The sequence below is a fragment of the Hakea prostrata genome, chromosome 1, assembly GCF_041222555.1.
Source record: "Hakea prostrata isolate BN-2017 chromosome 1, UWA_Hpros_2, whole genome shotgun sequence".
NCBI classification, from domain to species: Eukaryota; Viridiplantae; Streptophyta; class Magnoliopsida; order Proteales; family Proteaceae; genus Hakea; species Hakea prostrata.
The window spans coordinates 18,664,520-18,686,464 of record NC_142600.1 but is presented as its reverse complement, the minus strand read 5'-3'; the positions used below and the strand labels follow the sequence as shown (position 1 = coordinate 18,686,464).

Here is a 21,945-nt window from a genome sequence, read left to right as displayed (position 1 = left end):
CCGCTCTCTGAAACACCTGTATGATTCAATTTTGCAAGTAGGGCTGGATGAAGTTTAAGGTATAAAAGTAATTTTACATTATCTTTTAAATTTCATTTCTTAATTCAGAGTAAAATAGTTTAAATTAAGGGGCATTTAGTCATTTCAAGAGGGGAAAAAAATTTTAAATACAAAAACAAAATTTCATTGGGAACCAGTTAAATGGAGGTAAACCCACTACAAGAAAACTAGCATACAACGGGGTTTTCAAAATACCGCCATAAGTCTAAAAATGCCACTATAAACATTTCCCAGCATTTCAAAAATGCAGGAAAAAGCTGTGCCGTATTACAACGGTGGCACTTAAAGTAATTGCCAATGATGGTGAGTTACGACGGCACTTTGCCGGCATTTTTGAAAAATGCCGTTATACATCTTCACATTGCCGGCATTTATAAAAAATGCCGTTATATGTTTTACATTCCCGGCATTTTTTTGAAACGCCGTTATTAGTACTTTGCAGTGTTTTAGAAATGCCGCTATAGACAGACCTGGAAAGTGTCATTATATTCCCATCATTTTTTTAGAAACGTCGTTATTAGTGTTTTGCGGCGCCGCTGTAGACATAAGCTTTGTTGCGGCATTTTTTAAATGCCGCTATTAATAGTGTTTTATGTATTTTTTGCGGTATTTTTAAAACGCCGTAGTTAATAGTGTCCGTCATATATCACTTATGTTGGCATTTATAAAATGCCGGGATAAATTTAATAATAATAAAAAAAATTTGTTCCCAGGAAGCCATATTCTAATGCTGGACCAAAAACCATACCATTGGATTATCTAATAAAAGAAAGCTCACTATAATCAATCCTCCCTCCATCCAATCAAAGAATTACAAATGATAGTTATAAGACTAATCAAAATGTAGTTAAAATGAGGAAGAATGTTCTGCCATCTTCTTTATCTATTTCCTTGTTTCAACATTCCATGCTCTTGGAGTCTTGCAAGGACTAGCTGAAATGATCTGGATTCCATGAGTGACTCAATGAACATCCGAGACTACATTCTTATGTCCTTTCAAGACCATGAAGTTTTTGCAATACGCATAAACATTCCAAAGAAAAATGTCTTTGTCATGAGAGCCTGACGCAATGACTGTGCCTACTGCATTGAACTTCAAGGTATACATAGCACTCAGGTGACCTCTTAACAACACAATCAGCAACTCCAGACTCGATGTCTGTTGTTTTCAATAGGTCCAAGTACTTGGGCATTGTATGAAATTGTAGACCATTCCATTGCTCTTGCAGCCCCCATAGCATTCTCCCCTCCTCTAGGAACAACTTGCATTTTAATGGTTGCTTACAGTGCCCTTTTGCATTTTTGCTGAGACAAATGGTTAAAACGAAAGTCAAATTAAAGAAGACAAACAGAGTATCCACGAGTAAAAACTGAAAAAACAACTGATACAAATAATTCAAATCTTAGATTGTAAGCTGGAAAGCAACCAGCTCTGTAGCTGCAGTTCTACTAAAATTGAACCTTAATAGGTTCAACCTCAACCATTGATTCAGAATTTGGTTGAAGTTACACTTAAATGTCACTCCCCACTGGTTAAATGGACCATGGGCCAACTACTTGAAATTTATCAATATAAGCCTGAATGTGGGGTTCGTGAATTCATATGAAATTAGATGTCACAAAACTATCTTGGTTGTTACTTTAACAGCACTCTAGAAGGGCTGGACAAGTTCCCTAAATTCTAGTCTTAGTTTCTACATTGTAATGTTTAGATAGTTTGAGATTTTAGTCAGCAAGCCTCGGTGCTATCCATGATCAAAAGTGCCACACCTATTTCTTTTATAGTTCTATGTTTTGAAACTACTACGTTGTACTGGTCAAAGCTAAAATTTACATCAATTGTCAGCTCAAAATCCTATTATTATTGAACCCTTTAAGCAAGGTGAATTCAAAGAGACACTTTAGACAAGATAAAGCAAAGAAGCACAGGCATACACAAAAACAGAGAAGCTAAAATATGATTACGGGTTATGGATGGACTTGAGCTTGAGCTCCCAGCCTCCCACTAAATGGAAGTTGAGTTAAGAACTATTGAGGACTATAATTTGTCGATCCAAAAACAAAAACTAAGGATAACAAAAATCATAACTTGTAAGAGAACATACCTATGGCGTGGGAATAGGGCTATTTCCGCAGTCACGGCTATTAAACACTACAACGTGCCACCGATAAAAAGACATTTCACACTTACATAAGTGAGTTGAACCTTATGAACCAAACGTATCCATTACAAGTTGAGTTAATTGGGTCATCAGATTAAGGTGAAAACAGGGGAGAAGCCAAAACGGAGATTGGAAAAGTATATTTAACTTCATGTGTTAAAGGTAACCTCCATTGTAATAGAGGCCAAACTAACTAGGATCCATGATGAACAGCAGGTCTGGCTGGGGTTTTAGACCCTGCGGCTGGGTTACACAGGGGTATTAGGCCTATGGCTAGGGTTTCTAGGGTTCATTTTAATGCGATTTAATTGGTCTATAAAGAAGCTCAGAATTTGTTAAGGTTGTCCAGTGATCAAGCTGTGATTTTGTGACTCAGTGTGTTATGTTCCATAGAATCCCAGTTTTGAATATGAAAAGCATCACCTGATTGCTACTACTGCAAAGAGTTTTGGTATTTTCATGAAAATTTTGTTCAAATTGGCTGGCCCTATGTAGTGCTTTCATCAATTATTATTTACTCAAGGTTGCTGCTGGTGTGAAATTATTTATTGATGGTGATTGGTAACTCTCCTTGATATCCGGCTAGAGCACTTCATTCAAATTCAAAATCTGTAGGAGGTAGGCATGTGAATGGATCCAATTTTTCCCATAACCTCTTTTTAGTACACTACTCATCCCCTCTAGAAGCCCTAGAATCAGGGATTCTGGTGGCTTGGTCTCTGACTTTTCAAGATTTTCATACTGTAAGATGGCTTTATATCCCTGTTCAGTTTGTAAGTTTGAATTTGGAGGCTCATGGTTTGCTTTGAGGTCTTTTAAAAAAGCTTAGATTTTGGTGACTAAGTTTGTGGTTCGATTTAGCTTAATTTGCTGTCCCAGAAAAAAGCTTATATTTTGGTGACTTTGTATTTTTGAATTGGGTAATCTTTTTAGGTACGTAACTATACAAATGAAGGAAGAGACACGATTTCATCTAGAAGTTGTAAAAAGCTTTCAGGTCAACACACCTGGTCAACACCCTAAAACAGTATTCCTGAATTTTTCAGGTTTGACTTTGAAGGAAAACCTTACTGGGTTCTACCAAGAAGGCAGGTTCTTCAGGGCCCGGCAAAGATGCCAACAGCAAGAAAAAGACCTTCAGATTACCCTGTATTTTTTTTTTTTTTTTTAAATTATTATTTGTTGTCCATATCTCATCATCTCTTCTAATCTTTCAAGATAAACCAAAGATGGAATGTGTGTTTTTCAAGTGACATCATGCCTTTCGTCTCTCACAAAGCTTCTCTAATTTCAATGTCTTATTATGGAAAAATTCATGGATGGGAAAGCTACCGTTCATCACAAGTCATTTTATTCGTCTTTTTATGATTAATTTTGTAAAGCTCCTTTCAATAGTTTGGTTTGGTGGGTTCCTTCATGGGTAGTGCTTAGTTGCTTTATTCTTCTCCTACTGCTACTACTACTACAACCATTACTACTATTCCTCACCTTTCATGGTGGTTCTCTTTCTAGGATGATTTTTACTTTCAAACTTGTCTGTCAATGACCAGGTACAAAGGTATCTCATGTAGATGCTAGCTTTCTCAATTGGTGAAGTGAAGTGTGATGATAAAACCAACCCCCATATGCACTAACCTACCTTCTTGCCTCATCCAACCCACCCAAACACAACCCCCACCACACAACACACACCTCTTCCTGAAAGAAAATGAAGAGGATAAAGAAAAGAGCTCCCATAACCTAGTTATTCTGTGTAGTAATTGAGCACACAATTCTAGGAAGGTGCAAAGAAAGAGACCAAAGAAAGACAATAACTGAATGATTCTCATATCCTTTATGGAGCTTTCATAAAACCCTACTTGACTAATATCAGGAAAATAGATGATTTCATCCCCTTCCCTCTCCTGATAATCATAAAGTTTTAGTAAAGCTGAAATTCACATTAACAATCTGAGTAAAACCACAGCTCCTAGCCAGTAGGAAACCGTCACAAAGAACTTTTGTGTCTACCACTTCAGCCGATATGGCAACAGAGGAGACACATTTTGCAATCAATGAAACTTTTCATCAGATCCACTGGAACTAAGAAGATCCTCAGAGCTTGTTGAGATTATAAAAACAATTTATGACAGCTATCATTATAAAACAAATGTAGAATCAAAAAAAGTAATCATGGACTCCCAATGATTCTAGTTGTTTCTCTAAGAAAGTGAACTTTTGTTTGTGCAGAACTTACTTGAGTCCTTTTGTGATTCGAGTATTTACAGTTCTAGGGTGGTTTTAAAATTGTAGCAGAGTTGATCTCCTCAACAAACAATTTTACAATCAAAGAAAGAAACTATGACACTTAAGTGAAAAGTATTACTACCCACCTTTTACAACTTTTAAAAATTGTCCATTACCTACAGTCAGTTTTTCATTAAGTTTGAATGTAAAAATGACGGATTTGTCTTTATGTGTGGTAATTGACATTATTATAGATAACTCCCACGTGTCTCTCTCGCACTCCAACTCAAACGCATCTACCGCAAGATTGAGTCTTGGATAATCTACTATCAGAGAATCGTATCAATTTAGCAATACCAATCATACTGGAAGATTAGTTTTTATTCTAAATATAAAACTTGTAACACTCAACCTCTGTAACCATACGTACCCATGTAATCAAGTTTATATAAAGCCAATCCTATTACCACACATCATGGGCAAGGAAAGTTACTCAATATAGTTTGCATATTATTCTTTACCTGCGCCAAAACGAGAACAATGGTGGGTGATTTCTGGCAGGGGGAGGTAGGGAAGGTGGGGGCAACTATCACTGGCAGAGGGAGGGATGGTGGGGTTTCCAACAAGTTATAGGCAAAAGACCTAAGGGTTGGCTAGTGTGAGTGAGAGTGAAGAGACATTAAAGTTATTTTACCACACATAAGGGCAAATCCATCGGTTCAAATTCAAAACTTAACAGAAAAAGTAAATATGAGTAATATGTAATTTTTCAAATTGTAGAAAATGAGCATCCAATAATATTTAAGTGGACTCTCAATAAAAAAAATGTTGAAAAGTCTAACAGAGTGCAACTTGTAATTTTGCAAGTGTGCAACCTATAATTTAGGCCACTACAATAAGGTACTCAAAGTTTAAACCCCATCTCCTGAGGAGGTTATTCTAAAAACTGAAAGAGCACATGCAGAGTTTTGGTATTGTGTTAATGATGAGGCCACAGAAGTTATTGTTTTGAGGTGGTCACTTGGGTTGCACTAGTAGTGGGGGATCTCAATTGAATGTGGACTATTCTTGGGTCGAGGAAATAGGAAGAGGTAGTGCATGTGGCATCCTTTGTGATAGCAAAGGGGAGGTTCGTTGGGCATGCTCTAAAAGGATGAATTGTAGCTTAGTGCTTGAAGGTGAGTTATGGACTATTCGTATGGGTCTCATGGAGCTGATTGTAGCATGTCTATCCAACATCATTATTGAGTCGGATTGTGACTTGGCGACCCAATTGATTGTCTCTCAAGCATTTCAACAGCATTTTCAACATATCTATACTAGTGGCAACACCCACACCTCTAAGAGCTATTTTTCTATTGTTCAAGGATGTGTTACTAGTGAAGATAGATCCTTTTTACTTCAACCCATCAAGTAGAAAGAGATCAAGGAAGCATTCTTTGGTGCAAACGGCTTCAAATCCCTTGGATCTGATGGCTTCCCTGGTATTTTTTTTATTTTTTTTATCAACACTCATGGGACGAGGTATCTCCTAACATAATTAAGATGGCAACATAATTATTCTCTTCCAATCACTTCAATCTAGCTCTAAATCATACGTATATTTCACTCATTCTGAAAGTGGACGCACCTACTACAGTAAGTGATTATCGACCTATTAGTCTATGCAATTTGACATATAAGATCATTTCAAAAGTATCGAAGAACAGACTAAGCATCTTTTTTTTCCCATTTAATTTCTTCCAACAAAATGAGTTTGTCGAAGGCCGCCACATCTAGGCAACGTCCTGATTGCACACAAACTTATGCACAAAATTCATTCTCATAGGAAGAGGAGAAAAGGAATTATGGTAGTGAAGTTGGAAATAAGTAAAGACTATGATTGTTTGGAATAGAATTTCATTGAAACAACCGTCAAGCACTACGACTTTCCCAAACAATGGATTGGTTGGGTGATGCACTGCATCACCTCTACTCAACTTCTTGTTCTTGTCAATGGGTCGCCCCTCCAACCTTTTTTACCATCAATAGGCCAGGACAACAACTTAATCTGCAAAAAACTCAAGCACACTACAATCCAATTACATCATCCAACATCAAACGCTATCTTTCCACACATTTTCATATCACTCCCACCACATATCTTGACATTTATCTTGGGATCCCTTTTTTTCCTGGTAAACTCAAAAGGAAATATTGTGAATCTCTTCCATCGCAAGTCAATAACAGACTGCAACACTGGCATGTCCGACTACTCTCTTTTGCAAGTAAAGAAGTCCTAATCCAATCAATTCTGACAACTATGCCATCTCACTTTATGTCATGCTTCCAACTACCAACCTCAGTCACCAAGTTATTGGACAAGCTTACACATGATTTATTTTGGTCTAATGGGATCCTTAGGCATTTTCATACCATCTCTTAGGATGCAATTTATCATCCTACTAGAGATGAAGGGCTCAACCTTGAAAATATAGCAGCATTCAACCTCACTCTTCTGGTTTGGAAGGCATGGGAAGTACTCAACCATAATGATTCCCTTTGGGGATATTTATTGAAGCATAAATATTTTAGACATTGTACATTTCTAGAGGCTAAGGTGAGCAAGACAGATTCCTGGGGATGGAAGTCCTTGATTCAAGCACATGAGCTCATTCGACAAGGTCTTTTTCTTCCTATAGGCAATGGACACCAAGCTAGCCCTTGCCACCTCAAATGGGTAACGGACCAACCCCAAGATATTGTTTGCTTTTCCACAACCTCATTACCCTTGAAGGTCAAACTTTATCAATTCACAGTCAGCTTCTTGGAACATGGACATAGTGAATGCTTGGCGGTTGGCGAAGGCAAAGAAAACTCTCAACATACCTCTTCCCATACACTCAGAAGAAGATCGTCTCATGTTGAAGTACACCTCCACAAGTACATTCACTATTAGTTCTGTTTATAGATTGGCAACCCTCCCTCCTAGAGTTCCTTCTATTCCAACCACCTTTGATTGGCTTAAACTTTGGGATCTTCTGTTGGAACGTTGTTGAGGAATTTGCAAATACACTTGAACGCTTGTTCTCATAATACTTCTTTTGAGCTGAAACGTACCAGAAGTACTTTCTTTAAGGTATTTAGACACCCCGATTGGTGCAATACGGGTTCTACAGTGTCTTCACCCCAAGATTAGTCAACCCACCTTTAAGGTTGCACCCCAGAAAGGTTACTTAAGGTGTATCAGGTTATGTTCACTGCTTAACAGAACAACAAGGACAGAGAGAAAGAAAGAAAGAGGACATTTAGTGTAAAGAATGAACATGAAAATGGGTTTATATAGAGCTCCAAAGGTTGTGGGTGAAAGGGTAAGGTCACCTCTCTTTATAAGGGTACCTTTCAGTTCAACTCCTTTCAGAAAGGTACCTATCCAACTGACTTCCCTATAGGAGAGTACCTCTCTAATGGCATCTCCATGTTTTCACCCAGCAACGGGCTTTCCAGAATAGGGCCCATGACAAAATGACAGGGTCATTAGATTTATTAATATTAATATATATCTATGTAATCATGGCAGGGTCACAACAAGATTCAGGCTCGGTTCGTGTTGCGCAAATTAGTATTAAATGGGCCCTTATTATATATAAACTACATAATCAAATCCTCTCAACCCAATGTGGGACTAAATAAAACCATTGGATAAAAGACACAATTAAAACATATATGTATATAAAATAATATTAAGTTTTAAACATATTTACAACATCTTCCTCTCCCTCCAAGACTCATCTTCTTTTTGTGGAAAGCTATTCATGAGAGACTTCCCACAACGGATCTTTTAATAGAGCACGGTTGCAATATCCCTTCGGCTTACATCGCTTGTGGTCACCCAACTTCTTCAGCGCATCATATCTCTGTCACTTGCCCTTTCACCCTCCAACTTTGGCACAACCTCCATCTTCATCACTCGGATTCTTCACAATTGTTCACCTCACAACTCAAACTCCTTGTGTCCCAATCAACCTCACCCACCTCCAACCGACCTCAAATCTTCCTATCCTCATTGCTCTTTGGGATTTTTGGTGTCACTACACTTCTTTAATTCACTCCTCCCAACAACCACTACTAAATGAGGCTCAACAACACTTGAATCGAGAGTTCTCATCTCCTGCTCGTACCACACATTCCACAGATCACCCACTTTTATTCAATGGGAACCTCCAATCCACCCTAAATTAAGCTCAATGTGAATGGCTCCTCATTCTGTGACCCACACCTCTCAGGCATTGGCAGATTAGCTAGATGCCATAATTTTCAATTTTCAAGTGATTTTTGCCTTTTGGCAGAGCACTAGATGCTAAGAGTCCTTGTTTACTAAAGCACAAGCCATTCGGAAAAGCCTCTCCGCAGCCCTTGACTATCATATTTCTCATATCATAGTTGAAAGTGATAACCAAACCCTTGGTCTCTTCTCATCCATCCGTCGTCTCACCCCAGCTGGAATGTATCTCATTTAATCAATGATATTCTCCGCTAATTCCTTCACCGACGGTTCATTTACTCATGTGCTTGCCAACTTTGCAGTGAATGTGCTTGCCAAAACAGTAGCACAAACTCAAGACTGATTTGTGTATTCCCACTCCCTCACCCCCCTTTCTTGTCTTGTCTTGGATCTTACTTTTATATTCTCTATGCTGTAAACTTCCACGTGACTTTGTTTTAGACCATTAATAAAATGCTCACCAAAAAAAAAAATAACACTTGAAGGGTATTTTGAATTCCAATAATGATCCCAAACAGTAACTAAACGATCAAGAGCTCCCTGGCAAAATCAGATCAGAGGTGTACATGTACAGAACTCGGGAGAAAATTTGCAAATGTGGAACATGCAAACCGCTCATAAAAAAACCCTGATTTTTCCATTAATTTCCTTTGGAAAAAGCCATGTGACGCTATTTTGGCTGCTTGCAGTTTGTATGGATTGCTTGTTTTCGTTTGGTTGCAGGCTTGCAGCTCGGGGGTTCACGTCAGGGAAAGAAACCTCGCCGAGATATGGTCTTTCGCTGGTTACCGAAACCAGCGAATCGGCGAAATCTCGGCGAGATTTCGCCGATTCAGGTGAAATTTTTCTTTAAAAAATGAATACTCTGGTGTCTGGTCTGCGCACTAAAGCTACAGTTTGCTTTACATTTAAACTTTATCTCTCTTCATTTAATGTTTATCATCTCTCTTCATTTAATATCTTTCCGGTCCGTGGTTGTCTTGTGTTTCCTTTTTCTTTTTCTTTTAATATTTTAAAGCAAGCTGGTTTGAGTCTTCAGTCTTCCATTCTTCCATTCTTCTGCCTCACCGCAGGTAGGTGGAAGAGTCGGTTGCTGCGGTCGCTCCGGCGGGTTGACATGCGCACAAAGCCTTCCTTGGAGATTCACTATCTTCTTCTGTTTTCTGTTCTTCCATGTCTTGTACGTGAGGCTGCGCGTCGGTAGCTCCGGGTTTTTGAGCTCGCTCCTTGGTGCGCTTTGGGAGCCTGTTGAGGAGTTGAAGAAGTGGGCTAGTGGTGGTAGCGACCGGGCGTGCCCTTCGTTTCCCGGCCTCGGTGCGCTGCGCTTCTTCCTCCTCCGTCTCCTCGCGGCCCTTCCTTGCGGTCTCATCCACACCTCGCCGCGTGTCGCCGTTCCCCGTCCCCACCCATCTCGACTCCGGTTCTATCCTCCGTCGGTCGGTTCTCGCCGTTTCGGTTGAATCGCGGATTCGGCGATATCCTGCGTTTCGTTTCGCCCCGGTTTCGTTTCGCCGGGGGCGCAGGCGGCTCGCTTTCGGTTGCCTTTCTTTCCTTGGTTCACGTTACCCAACCAAAAAAAAAAAAAACCTCTTGTTCAACGAAACTCACATTTATCAAAAGACTTACATGCCCTTCGAATAGACACAAATTAAATTAGATGAAAACTCTAATGTAGGAAGCCTACCCAGATTCAAAAGCTTAATAAATATCTTGTATTACCAAACCCCACCTCCAAACCCAAAAGGAAGGAAGAAAAAAAACCCTTCTCATTTTTTACATTTATATGAACCAGAGAGAGCCATACAAGAACAATGCCCCCCAAAATGAAAATGAAAATGTCCCGACCCCAACCTCAGCTGTCCTCGAACGATCGGTTTTTGGAGAGAACCGTTCATCAGCACATTCCAGTAATATTTTATGGTAAAATCCATTCTACAGGTTTGAGTAGAGTTAAACCACCACCTAAACAGCTTCATTCACTCTTCTGAGGTCAGTTAAAACAGTCCCAACTCACAGAGGACAAATCAGTGAAGAGCCTGGAATTCATGTCAGTCATGGCAGGTAAAAGGCCAAGCCTGCTCTCAACACGTCCAGCTTCTAGAAATGATAATACATGGTAACTTACAGGTAGACTTACTGCAAGCTATTACATGGACCGGTAGCAGGTATGGATGTTTGGTTGATACTGTTCTGCACCATCAGACTGCTGCTATCAATACCTTTTAGCGATGGTGAACTGCCCTTTCCAGCTCGCTCTAACAGCTGAACAAGAGAGAGAAATATTTCCATCCTTGTGACATCCCTGTTTGCCTGTAAGCATAGAGAGAGAGAGAGCCGGGTATTTATTTGACGAATACTCAGGATAGTGCATGCACAAAATTCATAGACAAGGGTGGGTGATGGCGTCAGACTTGCATATCATCTCACGCAATACATGGATAACACAACTGAAATTAAAATACTGAAACGAATTATACTACTACAATGCTGGGGCGAAATGCCAGCACCCAGATGGATCCTAGTCAGAAGTAGTACAGGCCACATGAAAGATAAACCACGGCTGTGGAGAGCACACTTCTGAGAGGAAACCCAACTTGAGATTAAGATACGAAGACGAGGCAGCAGGGCTTACATGCCAACAGAATCGTATCGCATAGTAATTTCTAGAGCTAGTCACACAAATACTTTGGTTTTTTGTTTCAATTTTATTTCCCAACATTCATCATCCAACCAGCTGGAAGTCAAAGAGGTCATCCTACTGCAAATGGCAATGCATCAAATAGATTTTTGAAGGATTAGCATTTACATCCAAGGAGGAGCATAACAGATACTATTACTCTTAGAATTCATTAGGACTGAATCTATCCATCATCAAGTTGTAACAGCAGAAGATTGTATAGGAGGCATCGAAACAATTGTTTGGATTTAGGAACAAAGATATAAAGCAAGAGACTAAATGAAAAGGCAAATGAGATCAACGGGGAGGGAAACCCACAATGAAGTTGAGACCATAGTCAAAAGGTTTTACCTCCACTGCAAAATGTGCCCAAACCTTGTCATTCTGAGCTTCCATCACACCCTTCAGAATTGTCAATCCCAATCCTCGAATTATATCAGCAATCTCTAGAAAAGAACCCCGGTCCTCACAAAGCATCTACAGAGAAAACAAGAAGAAAATAAACACTAGCCCTTTCCCAAATAAAGGTGATGAGATATTAACCAGTAATATTTACCTCCACAAGCATCTGACGAGGAGCATTCAAATCCTCCACGATGATTGGGTAGATGATGGATTGAGAACCAACTTCATATGCCCATGTTGCCCCCCCTCCCTCAAATTTGTCCTTCATTAGCAGCCTACCCTCCCCACTGATAATCTGCAAATTCATTAAGATGCAGTAATCATAGTGTCAGAATGTCTCCCATTCATCCAGCATCATGTTGGATAAGTCCTCCATCTAGACATTATTAGGCTTTCAAGATCTGCCTCATGGGATAAAACAGAAAAAGAAGCAACATTCATAGACTATATCAATGCAAGCTTTTTCTAATTGCAAAAATGCATGGAAGACACCATAGACCACACAGTTATTGACATGTGACTATGAAATATGTTCCACTCAAAAAGATTTGGGGAAAAAAAAACCATTCTACAACTAGCCGTATAATATGACATCATGCATTGCCATGATACATACAAATTACCTACAAATCCTTTCCCAACCATGCGGCTCAAACCCATAAATACCGTTTCTAGTATCATGAATAATTAACAAATAATCTACCGTATTATGCTGCAGAAGAGTCCATAACCCCATTATTCAATCTATTAAGACAACAGACAATTCTAAAAATAAAATTAAGATGATAGAAATCTGTTGCACCTGACCAACTTTTGTTGGACCATTACTTGAAACACTAACTACATAGTAAGAGTCTGTCAAGCAACACATAGTACGAGTCTGTTTGGCAACTGCTAAGGAATTTTATGTTCAGTTCAATTACTTAATTTCCATATCCTAATATAGTCCCATATCCAAAAGTCTTTTAAGTCCTATAAAAAGCCAGTGCACACTGCTTCGGTCTCTGTTACCAGACAAATTCTAAGTTCAGATATCAGAGTACGTGGAAGAGAATTGCTGCATACAAGGAATCAATCTTCTCTTGCACAGTTAAAACAGATAGTTGTGTGAATAAAGCATGGTAGAATAAACAAATAAAGGAGTAAAATAACCAACCTTGGATTCCCCGGACTGCTTTAGCTTATCTGCATGCTTTGTCACACCTTGCAGAAAGAGCATGTGCTTGATAGTACGTTCAAGCAGTGCATCAATGCTACACTGTTTAATCAAATAAAAAGACTATCAAATATGAGAAAGACTAGAAGAACAGCAAGAGAAGAAAGGGAAATATCAAGAGAAAATCACCTTTGCACCATTAGGAACAATCTCCCTCAACTCCTTCACACGGTCTTGGATCATCTGACGATCTTTTGGCCGAGGTCTGGGGCTCTCTCCAGGTCTAAGCCTTTTGCGATTTGCTTTCCCTGTTTCGTCAGCTCTCTTTGAATTAGCAGTTGAGATACTATTTTCCTGCTTCAAGTTCTGACCATCTTCCATCCATAAACTGATTTGGGATCTATATATGGGGTTGGTTTGAGACCCACCAGCAGTATCCACGCTACACCCAGATTTAAACGAACTTGATCTGACTAATTCAGCCGTAGTAGGAGGTGGAGGCAGGCCAAACATATCCATCTTCATCCTATTAGACATACTAACATGGCCAGATGTAGGAGCATCTGAGATAACAGAATTGCTGCTTAACTTTGTCACTGTTGTCCTGCAAGACACATTATCATCGGATTTCTGCTTGGTAGCATGAACCTTTGAAACCACAGCATCCAACAAATGGTCAGTCCCATCTTCAGAAAAAATCCTGCTTTCTGAGATCCCATCATTTGTTACATAAAAATCAGAACCAGCATCCATCTGCATTGGGCACACAGAAACATCTGTACCCGAACTCTGCAAATTTGGATCACTTCCAGGCATAAGAAACCCACTCGCAGTGCCACATAATAGTTTGCTTTTAAAGTCAAGACCCAATACATCAAACAAGTCTTCACCTGAAGATTGTCGAACACATGCATCCACAGAGACATGTTGTGGAGCTGCAGTTTCCATCCCACACTCCTGACTGGTCCCCATGCAGTCTGGAATAACGGCAGGTGTGGTTCCACTATAAAAAATGTAACAATCCTGATTCACTGATGGAGAATAGATTGCCTGAAACAAATCCTTTTCCATACCATGTTCTCTTGAGAAAAATTCAGTTTGAGCACCCTTTCGATCAGAGGAATGGTTTTGATGGGAACTTCCTCGGTTAAAGCTAGTGCTTTTCGATTGATTTGCATGGGTGGACAAGGGAACAGCCTTTGTGTTGGATGAATAAAACTGACCACCACTTCCCTCTTGAGGAATGCAATGAGGTTTGACGTCAGCTGATAAATATGGGATTGAATGTGTGTGCATATCTGAGGTCAGTGTTTGAAGACAATTTCCAGAATTAGGCAACACACTTTCTCCAAGCAAGGATGCAGTACCAGAACTTTTCAAATAATTAGATACACCAGCTCTGATAGACCTTACTTCTGTAGCAGTGTTACTTGATGCAGGCAAACTATGATTAACAGGGCCCCTTGAGCCATTGCCTGACAGGATCTGTCGTTCCATAAATGTTAGGCCACTACAACTTATGCTTTGCTGCCCGAGTGTAGTTTGCTGAGCAAATCCAGAACATGGATGGTACAAAGAACTCTTCTGGTTAAACCGCCCAGCTGAACTGGAAGGGAATACTTCAGATCCAGTGGATGCAGCTTCTTGCCAGCCAGCAGGAGGAACATTCGACTTCCTTAGTGGGAGAGGCACTGCCTGGATGAGTTCATTAAGAGTTTTTTCTGAAGAAGGAACCAAACCAGAACTGGTTTGCAGTGTTGAAGTATTAGGTAGCATGTTGTCCTGGTTCTGTGTAAATAGAGAATAAGAAGATTCATGGGGAAAACCCGAAGCTTGAGATGTGAGGATTTGTTGACTAAGGTTGTCACCTACAGGCAAAGCAAATTTTTCCATTTTACAAGAAGTTTGGTCTTCTAAGACAGGTGCACCTAGAGAAATGGGTCCTCCAATCTTCTGGCAAGTATCTTTCTTCACATAATCATTAGACGAGACAGCACCAGGCACACTTCCTAGTTGTGCAAATAAAGTCTTCACGTGGTCCACAAAACCCATATTCTCCATTATCTGAGACCAAAAAGAAAATATGAATGCAGAGAAAGAAGCCACAAGGCGTATATACATAAAAACAAGCCACAAGAAGTACATATATAAAAACAGGTAAATGATTAATGATGAAATTCAGAATAAGAGGTTTCTTAATATCTAGATGTTGACAAGTTCAAAAACCCCTCAAGAAGGTCTAGGAGTATAAGACAGTCCTATACATATTGTATCAAAATATTAATTGAAAGAGGGAGATTAATTAATCTTCAATTCTGCAATTTTGGTGCCATATCCATGCACAATCCTACAGTTCCGACACTCAACCTTATATGATCCATTCTTATAATCAACATAACAATTTTACCTTGCCTGGGTCCAACTTGAGCTGACACTAAGCAGCTTAGTGAAACACGCGAGATTAGAATATAAGTAAGCTACTAGGAATCCATCCAAAATTTAGTGATAAAAATAAGGTTAAGGTGATATTATAGACCCTAAATTCATACTCCTTAAGACTAAACCAATATATTAGACCCTGAATAAACATCATAGTTGATTATAAGTTTGGCCTTGCACATAAATATAATACAAGACCATTATAGCAAAATGAGGCTCAAATAGGTTTAAATGCCTTCAGTTGTTGAGTGTTATCAAGATCAAGTTCCCAACACTGAGACAATCACAGATGCACTCAGGATCAGTCCAGCTTGAGCATAATCTACGCTGCACATTGCTGCAGAGAGAACACACTAATGAAAGATGACAGCTAGGAGAAACTGCATTACCCATACATCTGATCCAAACCATCAGATAAGCTACACAATAAGAATCAAGGAAAAGTTTCAGCATCATTTTACATTTTATTTGTAAATTAAGCATTATAATCTGTTATAGAATAGATCCAGGAAATGAGTACAACTTACGAGAATCCTATTAAGGCAAAATTTCAAGCTACAACAAACCCAAGATGTTATATGTTATTACAATCTCAGAGCTTAAGATGCTCCAACTATTTAGGGACTACCAAAATTCCAAACATGGTCAAACAATCAATAAAAGTCAAAGATAATATTATGGCGCATTGTACTCCTTAGAATCCATCTTTTCTTAAAGGAAGAGAACAAAAAGAAGAAAAGAAGAAAAATAAATAAAAAGAAAAACCTTACCGTTGACGTAGAAGCAAGCTGGACAACACCATGCGGAAGCACAGGAATGACCGTAACTGTCTGCAAGGGGAGGAAATAAGCAACAGCACAATGCACAAATCCTGTAGCAAGTGTGTGCATCGTGCACGCGTGCACAGAGAGAGAGAGAGAGAGAGAGAGAGAGAGAGAGAGAGAGAGAGAGAGAGAGAGAGAGAGAGAGAGAGAGAGAGAGAGAGAGAGGGGCAACCTGCATGCCAGCTGAAAATTGGCGGTTCACTTCAGCCATAACCTGAAAGCATCAAAATGAGAATAAGCCATACAAAAGTGGTTCTCAAATTCAGACATTACCTATCCCTCCTGATCTTCAGAAATAAAAGATTACTTTCTTTGGTAAAAAGAATTTTCATTTAAACTTAAAACCTCTATTAAAAGTACAACCTAAGTTATCTACAAGAATAGGCTAACATTAAAAAGGAGTGGGGAGTTTTCAAAATACATACTACATTGATCCCTTCAGAAAATCAACCAGCACAGAAATGGATCTTGAGTCAAATAATACATGGTGCAAAACTTTGTAAATAACCATCTGACACCCTATTTACTAAATGTATACCAACCAACAAAGAAGTAGATGGATTCTAACAGATAAAGAGCATTGAACAAGACTAACAGATCCAGCTTATCTCTCAAATTCCACTTTCAATGTTCAACCAACAAGTACAGAACATGTATTTTATTTAGGTAGAAAATAACAGCATTTTATCAAAGTTATATGGTTCATAAGAAGTTAGACTCATAATTTGACAAGCCACTACTAGAAGTACTTCCAGCAGTACCTCTGATGGATGACCGTCCCCCAAGCCATTTTCTCGAAGAATCCATAGATGGCTCCCAGTGAAAGCTGCACGTCCAACTATTCTGAAATGCAACAGAAAAATAACTTTCATTACTCTTATTCAATAATGCTTACAGCAAAAAAAAGAAAAAATACTGCAACGAAAAATATAACCATACCCTTCTCCAACAACATGGACCTGTTTCGTCATCATTATCTTAATGAGAGAGCAGACTTGGTCCTCAACCTGACATCCAAGCCGATAAATCTGAGTCTCAGGGAAACTCCCAAGTTCTTCCCACTCTTTTAGAAGCATTTCTGTGTTCTCAACTCCAGAAATGCCCAGTAGGGAAGAGTACCGTGCAGGTTCATAATGACATTCTTCCCAAACCAAAATCCTGTCATAGTGCCAACGAAAGCTATTTCCTTAAGCTCAAAAATTAAAAGAAGTTAACAGAGAGAAAGCTATTTCCTTAAGCTCAAAAATTAAAAGAAGTTAACAGAGATTTAAACCCCGCCCCCTTTCCAAAAAGAAGAAAAAAGATCTTGACAGCAAAGAATATGGTCCTTAGAAACACATGTTCTCTTCTTCTTTTTTCCTGTAAGAACAGTAAGTTCTTTTTTTTCCCTTTTTCTTTTCAGGTCATGTAATCTATGGAAGTGTTTAGACCATAGTGTTTCAATTACCTTGAAATGCATACTCAAGATAGGAAAAAAATATTAAGTCACTTTCTCAGATCATATTTGAGAAGAGATCAGAAGATTGGAAGTGAAAAAGAATTGACGGAAAAAGGTTTTCGGGCTAAAAGATTCAGTCTTTTACCTAAGAATCTTAAACAACACACTTGAGCAGTTCAAAAAAGATAATGACAAGAAGAAGAATCAAGCAATTCCAAATCCATAAATAAATTCTCAGATACAAGTAGATTCTCAAAGACAAATCAGAATAAAAATACAATATTACTAAAAATGGATAAAGGCATAAATATTCCAAGGAAAAGATAACAGGGAAAATAGTAGAGATGAAAAAGCAAAGGAAACACAGCAACTATGAATTTATCTCAACAGAAAAAGTGAAAACAAACAACAAACAAGCATAAACATTAAACATAGTCGCTTCTCCAATACACAAAGCGCGTTGCAAGTAAAAACGATAAGTGAACAGTTCACCACCAAGAAAGAAAAAAAGCAGAGAAGAAATTGCAAAAGAGAAACTAAATGCGGCGCACTCACGTCGGATTCCGACAACCGAATTTCCAAAAAACTGCATACGACCACTGGTTCTCACCGCAGAGACACTTAAGAGCTTCTTTTAACAAGAGCCCCATGGCTTCCAGCAGTGAAATCTTGAAAAAGTAAACTGAACAGAAAAGTTAAGATTAAGAATAACTAAACGATAAGTAAAGAACTTCAGTGCCGGAATCAATGCTTACTCCGGCGAAGAGACTCTCGTCTAACTCCCACGGCACGATCCTCTACCAGCCTGCTGCGTCCTAACACCACCTTTCCTCTTCCTCGCCGGTTCCAAATTTCCAGCAATCAACTCCCGAGTAACCATTCTCATTTCTCAGACCAGAAAACTATAGACACCAAAAGAAGAGAGGTGAAGAGAGATGGACGAACAAAACCCTATGAATCGAGGGAGTAGGGTTCCGTGAGAAGAGTCTACACAAATCCACAAGTTCTAATCTCGTAGTTCACCATGATTTCCTCCATCTGCTGAACTAAATAACTTGAGAAAACGGAAAAACTCATGAAACTTGTAATCCACTTCTGAGTTCTGAGCTCTGCTCCTGTCTCTTCCACTCCGTTCTCTCTGTCTCTCTCTCTCTATATCGAGCGTTCGCCTTATATGTCTCTCAGAGCAGTGTGGTGACGAGACTGGGTAAGGTCGTCTTCACAGCTTCGCTTTCTGGTTTTATGATTCTCTCAGATGCTGAGATGAGATGCTAGTTTCGCCAAAAATATTGCGCCTTAATTAAATCACAAAAAACTGGGGCGAGAGTTCCAACGAAAAGGACATGCTTTTTATCCATAATTACCGTTAATGCCATCGATTATATTTTGTCGGTTTCCAGTCTTTGTTCTTGGAGTTGGAGGTCCATTTTCGTGTTTCGTGCCCCGCTTTCGCCTGGCCTGGGGAGGAAGTGAGGAAGTAGGAAGGACCGAAGGAGATCAGAAATATTTATCAAACAAGTAGAAGGAGTGGCTGTCTTGCTGACGTCACTATATATTACCCTCGTAATTCTTCTAAATGACGGTAATTGCCCCTATAAGGCTATAAGAGTCTTAGATTATCGATGATCACTGTAAAAGTTATTTAATTTGTTTCTTCCAGTTCCAAGTTCCTATCTCTCCATTCATCTGTTGTCGTATTCTGGCTTGTATTTTCTTTTTTCTTCTTTTTTTTGATCGAGATTTCGATTTCAATCTCAATCCTGACTGTTGAAATTCAATGATAGAGATTGAGATTCCGATCAAAATCTCAATCAGATCCTGACGTGGATCTAATATATAGCTACTAAACAGTTAAGCACATTTAATACACGTCAGCAAAACATTGATTTCCTGTGTTGTATTTCCTGGGAAGTATTTGATATGGTGGGGTGGATTGATGTGCTGACATGTCAGCTATTGTCTCTCCCTTTTTCTTTATAAGAAACGACCATTTATAATTTATTCTTCATTTTTCGATGGTTGTGATGCTTCTATTCTATGCCTATCCCCACAATTCCTCTTTATTCGAGGTCCTCAGTAATCACTTTATTATTTTTTATTATTATCAGCGTTTTTTATTTTTTATTGGTTCAAGAGAAGGGATATTTGAAGATATCAATTAAATATAAAAAATAAAATATTTATATAAATTTTGGAAAGATGTTGACGGTCATATAAATTACTTGACTAAATTGTTTTATAAATCATATCATCCAATTTAGTAAGATTAAATCTGAATAGTCTATTTTACCAAAAAAAAAAATCTGAATAGTCTATCACAAGCTGGTTAAATTTAATTCAATACATTTAATGGTAAAAACTGAATTATCTATTGGGGTTTTGTTAGATTCATGTCGAATCTAATTCTAAGGAAGTTGTTGCTCTCCTCGATCCTTGTAGGCATGCACAAGAGAATATTTTTCGCCTCATTGAGAAAATAAAAACCCTTTAAAACGTTAATGGAAGGATGAGGTTTGTTCATCTTGGTAGAGAAACAAACAAAATTACTAATTGGATGTTTAGGGTGCAACTTTGTTTTTTAGACCCATGAGCTTTTTTCTCAGATCCTCCAACTGGGTTAGAAGGAATTCTCATGGTGGATAGAGAATCTTGTTCAAGTTAAGTTTTCTGTTTGTTCCTTTGGGTTGTTTAACCCCGTCTTTATACTGAGAAAAAAAATTAAAAAAAAAAAAAACTGAATTACTTCAAGTCAAAGAAGATCATGACCTTCCTCAATTTTTTGAAATTTTTTTTTACACAAATCACTATCATTCTTTTTCACATATCAAATACAAATAATTAGCATCTCCTTCTGTTATTAAATTTTTATTTTTTTTTACTTTACCCAAAGAAACCTCTCTAGTCTTCTTTTCATATGCAAAATCAGCATTTGATTGTTTGACTCCATCCTTATTATTTATGAGCAAATGTCATATATTGGAAAAGAGACTAACCAAAAAGAAATGTACAAATTCAAGGCATTAGAGACTTAAAGTGAATATAAATTACCTTTATAAGAGGAGTGATGGTATCTAAAGTTTACAGCTGGTGGGTTGGTGTAAGTAGCGAATCATGGCCCACCAACTACTATTGAGTTGAAGGTGGGACCTCATATGATTTCTAAAATCTAATTTATTTTAAAAATATATAATTTAAATACAATAAAGGACTTTACGTCTTTACCCCTGGCTCGGAGAGGATTCTAAAAAGACTCGTATAGGAATCCATTTTTGGCTACCATTTTTTACTATTGAAAAGGAGCCATGTGACCCCATAAGCCCTAAGAGGCAAGAGCTATGCTGTGCTCGATCTTAAAGGAATATAGAAATTCTAAACTGGTTAACTGGTCGGGTTTGGAGAATTAAAGAAGTTGGAGACATGAAAAGGCGGAAAGGAACATTAGTTGGAGACACATGAGTTGTGATTATTTACTATTTTTCTTCCTTTTTAAATCAAATTTATTTATACTCCCTTGTGGCGAGTGGGGTAAAAATATTCCTTTTTAATCCAAGCACACATAGACCAAAAAAAAGTGCCTCGTATTTAGAGATCTGCGTTTTACTTTTACCTTTTAAAGCTTTGGTATTTATTGGTCCCGGTACTAAGTTCAAACTTTCTTATAATACGTATTCACTTAAGAGAGAATAATGAGGTCACACATCTCATTTTTTACGTCATTAATCCCACATCCAACGATATTATGGTGGCTGTCTAATTTGAACTTACTACAATCATCAACAATCTATGAATTCTTGTTTTTCAGTAGTTCTTAGTGAAATATTTTTTTCACTCCTTTTAAAAGTATCTTTAAGTATACTCTTAGCTTATTTAATTCTTTTGGATGCGTCTAAAATCTGTTCAACCTCTAGATTCTTGAGGAATGATCTGCAAAAATAGTTAGATGTGGTCGACCGCATGGTCAGGTGGCCACCTCCGAAGGCTAAGTTAGTAATAGAACTGATCACAGAGCTCTGACGAGTTGCAGAGCTTGAATTGAATATAGTAATGGAGGAAAACGATTTCGATACATTCATTGTGCATAACTCTCTTGTTTAAATAAGTTCTATATTTTATTCCTAACCGTTGGATTAGTTCATATCTCTCCTTGATGGCCGTTCGATCTTAGGGTTTTTACTCTTCTTTCGGAGATGAAGGCAGTTTACTTTCCTTTGCACGATCCTCCACTTCATATAATGTCAATTATTGTCTATAACTCGATCATGTATCCTGAAATCTTCGGGGTCACGTTTATCCT

General features: G+C 38.4%; 1 protein-coding gene across 1 annotated transcript; it reads right to left on the bottom strand.

The window, feature by feature from the left end:
- Window positions 1-10,283: 10,283 nt before the first annotated feature.
- LOC149028049 (transcription factor LHW-like) lies at window positions 10,284-18,906 on the bottom strand. Its single transcript, XM_089168119.1, has 11 exons — window positions 18,407-18,906; window positions 18,207-18,333; window positions 17,153-17,371; window positions 16,975-17,056; window positions 16,386-16,427; window positions 16,160-16,219; window positions 13,140-15,014; window positions 12,951-13,052; window positions 11,946-12,089; window positions 11,741-11,866; window positions 10,284-11,022 (listed from the first exon to the last, which is right to left on the bottom strand). The coding sequence occupies exons 2-11, from the start codon at window positions 18,299-18,301 to the stop codon at window positions 10,846-10,848; spliced, it is 2,922 nt and encodes a 973-aa protein (XP_089024245.1). The 5' UTR covers window positions 18,302-18,333; window positions 18,407-18,906; the 3' UTR covers window positions 10,284-10,845.
- Window positions 18,907-21,945: the final 3,039 nt, after the last annotated feature.

Excerpts from the sequence above, each read along its gene's own strand:
- LOC149028049 (XM_089168119.1), bottom strand. The coding sequence starts at position 18,301 with ATGGGGCTCTTGTTAAAAGAAGCTCTTAAGTGTCTCTGCGGTGAGAAC. Across the intron at positions 17,057-17,152 it reads GTCCATGTTGTTGGAGAAGG|AATAGTTGGACGTGCAGCTT; the intron begins GTATGGTTATAT and ends GTTGCATTTCAG. Across the intron at positions 11,023-11,740 it reads GGGCACATTTTGCAGTGGAG|GCAAACAGGGATGTCACAAG; the intron begins GTAAAACCTTTT and ends CTATGCTTACAG.